At 61.8% G+C, this 5,199-nt stretch overlaps 2 protein-coding genes across 2 annotated transcripts in view; one reads left to right on the forward strand and one right to left on the reverse strand.

Moving 5' to 3' along the window:
- FLNA (filamin A, alpha) overlaps positions 1–4,482 on the reverse strand; it is a 43,396-nt gene extending 38,914 nt beyond the window's left edge. Inside the window, exons 1-13 of the mRNA XM_012002297.1 lie at positions 4,233–4,482; positions 4,032–4,129; positions 3,788–3,935; positions 3,069–3,187; positions 2,885–2,962; positions 2,632–2,794; positions 2,348–2,548; positions 1,669–1,806; positions 1,456–1,579; positions 1,147–1,283; positions 852–1,045; positions 548–661; positions 311–454 (exon numbers count right to left, since the gene is read on the reverse strand). Coding sequence (XP_011857687.1) covers positions 311–454; positions 548–661; positions 852–1,045; positions 1,147–1,283; positions 1,456–1,579; positions 1,669–1,806; positions 2,348–2,548; positions 2,632–2,794; positions 2,885–2,962; positions 3,069–3,187; positions 3,788–3,935; positions 4,032–4,129; positions 4,233–4,401 — 1,827 coding nt within the window. The 5' untranslated portion in view covers positions 4,402–4,482. The remainder of the gene's footprint in view (positions 1–310; positions 455–547; positions 662–851; positions 1,046–1,146; positions 1,284–1,455; positions 1,580–1,668; positions 1,807–2,347; positions 2,549–2,631; positions 2,795–2,884; positions 2,963–3,068; positions 3,188–3,787; positions 3,936–4,031; positions 4,130–4,232) is intronic.
- A 227-nt stretch (positions 4,483–4,709) lies between these two features.
- EMD (emerin) overlaps positions 4,710–5,199 on the forward strand; it is a 22,645-nt gene continuing 22,155 nt past the window's right edge. Inside the window, exon 1 of the mRNA XM_012002299.1 lies at positions 4,710–4,785. Within this exon, the coding sequence (XP_011857689.1) occupies positions 4,710–4,785 (76 nt within the window). The remainder of the gene's footprint in view (positions 4,786–5,199) is intronic.

Consider the following 5,199-nt stretch of genomic DNA (forward strand, 5'->3'; position numbering starts at 1 on the left):
AATAAAGGAACGAAACACCAAGACATGCTAAACGTGAATGAAAACACAGTAAACTTCGTGGTGAGCGAAAGAAGCCAGACACAAAAAGCCATGTGGCACGCGGTTCCGTCTGTAGAACATGTCTAGGACAGGCAAAGCCACAGCAGAAAACAGGTTAGTGGTCACCAGGAGCTGTGGGACAGAGGAGTCAGGATGGCGTGGAGTTTCTTTCGGGGATGATGTGAATATGCTCCACCCACTTGAAATGGATGAATCGTGTGCTATGTGAATGCTATCGAGATGGACTAAAGGCTGCTGGAGGCTGACTCACCCTGAAGGGGCTGTTGGGGATGCTGACGCCTCCCCAGGACACCATGGCTGTGTGCTTCACTGGCTTCCTGGGCACGTAGGAACAGCTGTAAGTGCCGTTGCCATTGTCCTTCACCAATGCCTCCACAGGGCAGCCTTCATTGTCCTGTCAGGCAGGTAGGAGCAGGTGGCCTGCTGGTCAGTGCCCAGGCCTGGGTACCCACACCTGCCCTGCCCCCAACACCCATGGGCACTCTACCTGGACTTGGACCCGGAGTGGGGCCTTGCCACCGTGCTTGGCATCCACTGTGAACTCTGCTGGCTTGTTGACGGCCACACCTGTCTTCTCCAATCCAGGCCCACGTGCCTTCACCTAGTGGGAGACCACCCAGCTGTCAGGGGACCAGGTCTAGGCTGCCTGAGCCACAACCCAGGCAGGGTGGCCAGGGACACAGTGCCAGGAATACTGCTGGGGATACCAGCCCAGGACCCGGGCCCACCCCCACCGGACCCCAAGCAGGAGCAGCAGGATGAGACTTAGGCCATCGCTGCCTGCTCTTTACCCTGTCTGGGTGGAAGTCCTGGGGTGCATCACGGATGTCAGCCATGAAGGGGCTGAGGCGGATGTCCTCACTGTTGCATAGCACATGAACAGCATACTCGCCAGCCTCCTGTGGCCAGTAGCGCACATCACAGGAGCCATCGCCCTTGTCGTCACATTCGATCTTGGCCTGCGATGGACCTTCCACCGAGAAGCCTGACAACAGCCAACAGTCCCCTCAGTGCCCTGGAGCCTCAGGGTGGGTTGTCCTTGCCATCGTCTGTCCCCAGGTGCCCATGGTGCAGCCCCCAACTTACCCAGGGTGCCCACGTCGTCCCCAATAGCCTCCACCACAAAGTCTGCTGACTTGCCAACGACGCCGCCCTCCAGCCCAGGGCCCCATGCCCGCACCTTCTGATTGCCACACTCGGTGCCCACCTTCACCTCGAAGGGACTGCGAATGGGAGAGCCACACAGGAACACCAAGAATCACTACATGAGCCAGCCTGGGCCCCACTGTGGCGGCCAGGCAGGAAGAGCCCGTGTGGCCCCTCATCATCAGGTGGGGAGGCAGGAGGAAGAGGCAGAATGTGCAGAGCTGGGAGAGGGATGCCTGGGGGCCTCACCTGCGCCCAATGTTCTGACCGCCCCACGTGATGGTGACGATATAGGTCCCAGGGACCGTGGGGTAATACTCGAAGCCATACACGCCATCCCCCAGGTCCTTCTGCTTCACGCGCTCCTCTCCCTCTGCGAAGACAAGGAGGGCCTCAGGCCTGCCCAGCAGTGAACCTGGGGGCTGCTGCCACCCACCCTGGCCTGGCTCCAGGCCAACTTACTGGGGCCCTTCACGGTGACCTTCAGCTCCCCACTGCCAGCGCCCTTTGTGTACACCTTGAAGTCGGCTGTCTCCTTCACCCGCACACCCTTGGGCTGGAGGCCCCGGCCGACTGCCCGGCAGGCACTCGGGTTACAGGCTGTAGGCAGAGGGGCCAGCTGAGCACCAGCAGCTCGGCTGGGTGACCCCTCCCTTGCCTCCTGCAGGGCGAGGCTGTCAGGACTGGAGGGTCCCTCAGAGTTTGGTTGGAGGGGGACATGCAGGAAAGAACTGGAAGGAACCGTGACCCCAGTAACTGTGGCCTGGGCCAGGACACGGCAGGCCTCCTCCCACCTGCTACACACCAGCCCAGAGCCCCCCGCCCTCCCTTCCAAGAAGAAGACAGATCCAAGTACCGTTGACCCCGTGGGCAGAGCAGAGAGCAGCAGGTTTCTAGACAGCTGGAGCGAGCTCTTCCAAAGGTGAAAGCGTGAGGAGAGAGATGGAGAGGGCCGAGGAGAGGCGAGGAGAGGAGGAGGGGCCCCAGCAGGGGAGGAAAGACAGCAGGTGCCCAGACAGTGGAAGCTCAAAGAGTAGGCGCCCTGGGGTGGGCTGCAGCGGAACTGGACCAGGGGGCTCCCCCTCCTGTGGGAGGCCCAGACTGCAGTGCCACAGCAGAGGGCGGTCAGGGCCGGGCCTACCTTGGCCAACAGTGACAGTGTAGGGGCTGCGAGGGATGGGCACGCCGGCAAACGTGACGTGCACGGTGTGGACACCCTCCATGGTGGGCTGGTAGGTGCAGCGGTATGTGCTGTCGCCCCGGGCCTCCAGCTGAGGCTCTACCGTGCCCTTCTGTCCCGCGGGGTCCTGGATCACAACCTCAACCTCGCCCGTGCCAGCTCCTGCCACAAGGCACCTGCTTAGCTCCCCGGCCCCAGTGTGGCTCTCCCCACAGACCAGCTGGGCCTCGGCAGCCTCCCCTTACCTGCTGTAAAGATCTCAAAGTAGGTGGTCTTGTTGGCGATGTTGCCACTGGGCTCCAGGCCGGGACCTTGGGCTGTCACTTTGCTGGCGTCACCCTGTGACTTATCCACATACACCTCGAAGGGGCTCTTGGCGATGTGCTGGCCAGCAAATAGCACAGTGACCTGTCCCCAGAAGGGTGGGCCGTGAGGGTAGGCTAGGGACCTCCAGCCACCGCCTGAGGTCACAAGCCTCCCCACTGGCCAAGGGCTCACCTTATGAGTCCCCGTCACCTCGGGGACGTACCAGACGGAAAAGGTGCGGTTCTTGTCATTATTGGCAGTCACTTTTGCCTGCAGTGGGAAGGAGCCTGTGAGCCTTCGCTAAGAGCAGCCCCACTGAAAGGGAGTGCTGCGGGGTCTCCGCTGCGGGGTCTCCGCTGCCAGCAGCTAGCCCTACCTCCTCCTGGTGTCCGGCCGGGTCCTCCACGTACACCAGCACCTCTCCCTGGCCGGCACTTCTGGTCTCCACAGTGAACTCCGCCCGCTTCTTCACCATGTTGCCTGTGGGCTCGATGCCTGGCAGGGGAGGGCGAGCCAACCACAGGCCAGTTGTTAGGGCCACAGCCTCACCCCTCCACCCCTCAGCCCTGGATGCTAAGGGAGGCGGGCAAGAGCACCGGTGGCATGCCAGCCCCCAGGCCTCTGCAGGCTCAACGCCCCTCCCTGCTGGCCCCTAAGTCAGGCACATTCCAAACTGGGCAAGTTCATTCAGTGTGAGCTGCGGCACAAAGCCTGGCCTCGGGACCCAGCTGTGCTCTTGCCGCTGGGACAGGCCTGTGCCTGTTTTCTGGAACATTCATTCTCACCGCACTGGGCCCTTGTTCCTGTGTGAGCTGTGACTGGGTTCTAGGTCCCTGTTACTGAGTTCTGGTTCATCTCCATTTATAACAAAGACCACTGGGTGCTACCTCCCTGAGGACCTCACGCTGCAGGTCTCTTGCCTACTCAGTGGAGTGTTGTCACTAGTCCCGACCCACTCCTGTCTGACTTTTGGGTGGCCTGATCACCTAGCCACCATGTAACCCAAGACCCCTCGGGACCTCCACGTTTGGATGGGACACTGTCTTACGGGTAAGACATTGGCACATGGGTGCACCCCTGGCTGGGCTCCCTCACCTGGCCCGTAGGCACGGGCTTTCTTCGGGTTCAGTTTGGGCCGCAAGGGTGCCCCTGGCTTCAGCTTGGCCTTGGGGAACTGGGACAGGTAGGTCATGACAGAATGCTCATCCACGTTGGGGTCCACAATCTCCTCGGGGGTGATCACCTGTCACGGGCAGAAAACAGGAGCCATCAGGCCTCCGAGTCTCTCCCAACTGCCGATCAGGTCCCCTACAGCCGCAGACAGGCCGGGCGGGTGTACCTGGGGGATGCCCAGCCAGTCATCCGCCTGCTGCATGGCCTCTCGTGCATTGTTCACAGGCTTGCTGGCATCCCAAGAGTCCCAGTCAGGACACAGGCCTATGGCACAAGGAAGGCTGTGAATCCGGGGGCTACAGAACCCCCTCAAGGGCCACCCATGGGCAACCCCAGCCCAGTCTCTCCTGCCTCTGTGCCCCCTCACCCGGGGCACAGCTGTCGACCAGGGCACCCAGGGCCCGGCCGCTCTGCCAGTCCCGGCTGAAGTTGGTGATGGGCAGCTGTGGCAGCTTGTTCTGGATCCAGCCCAGGAGCCTCTGCTTGGGGGTCTGCTTCTTGGCCTCCTCATCCTCCTCCTCATCCCACATGGGCATGGAGATGGAGTAGTGCAGGATCAGGGTCCAGATGAGGCCCAGGATCAGCTTCAGGTTCCCGTCCACGATGGCCTTGCTGTCTGTGAGTAGAAGAGTGGCTACACTGGGCACACAGCTGTGCGGGAGGGGCCGCTCCCAGGCTTTGGGGTCATGGTCTGGTAGCACGGGATGGGGGGGCCAAGGAGGAGGGAGACACCCCGTCTTGACCAGTGGTAGGAAGTGGATGAGGCCCTCTCTGCCCAGCATCCCAGGGGGCGTTCAGAAGTAAAGGAGACTTTGGGGTGAGGGGAGATACCCACAGACATGCGATGATAGCAGGGTATGATTACTGCCAGAAGCCCTGGGCCCAGAGGAAGGGCAGAGGGCAGACCCAGCCCACAGATGGTCAGCTCTGGAGAACAGCTGGACAGTGTCCACAGCTGCCAGAGCAGGGGTCTGCCACCCGCCTCAGGGGCCTATGGGGAACCAGGAGGAGGAGATTGGCTCCAGTTGGCCCAGAATCCAGGGCCCATGAGCTGGAGTGGGGCTGGGGCTGAGGAAGAGGAAGACGGGTGGCCCTGGGTGGTTGGGAAATACAACTGTTGTTCCAGGGTGGGTGGGGTGAGGCAGGGGAAGTGGGGAAGTTGGGCAAACACCCTTTGGGTAAAGGAGTGTGACCCCCCCCACCACCTCCACTTCCTCTACCACCTCGAAGACCCAAGCTTGGAGCTGGGAGGCCACAGGCCCGGCCAGGGGATAGGCCCAGAGCCCAAAGGAACCAGCAGTTGGGCCACATGGCCCTGACTCACTGGGGCCCAT

Source organism: Mandrillus leucophaeus, unplaced genomic scaffold (assembly GCF_000951045.1).
Source record: "Mandrillus leucophaeus isolate KB7577 unplaced genomic scaffold, Mleu.le_1.0 Scaffold681, whole genome shotgun sequence".
In the NCBI taxonomy this organism is placed as follows: Eukaryota; Metazoa; Chordata; class Mammalia; order Primates; family Cercopithecidae; genus Mandrillus; species Mandrillus leucophaeus.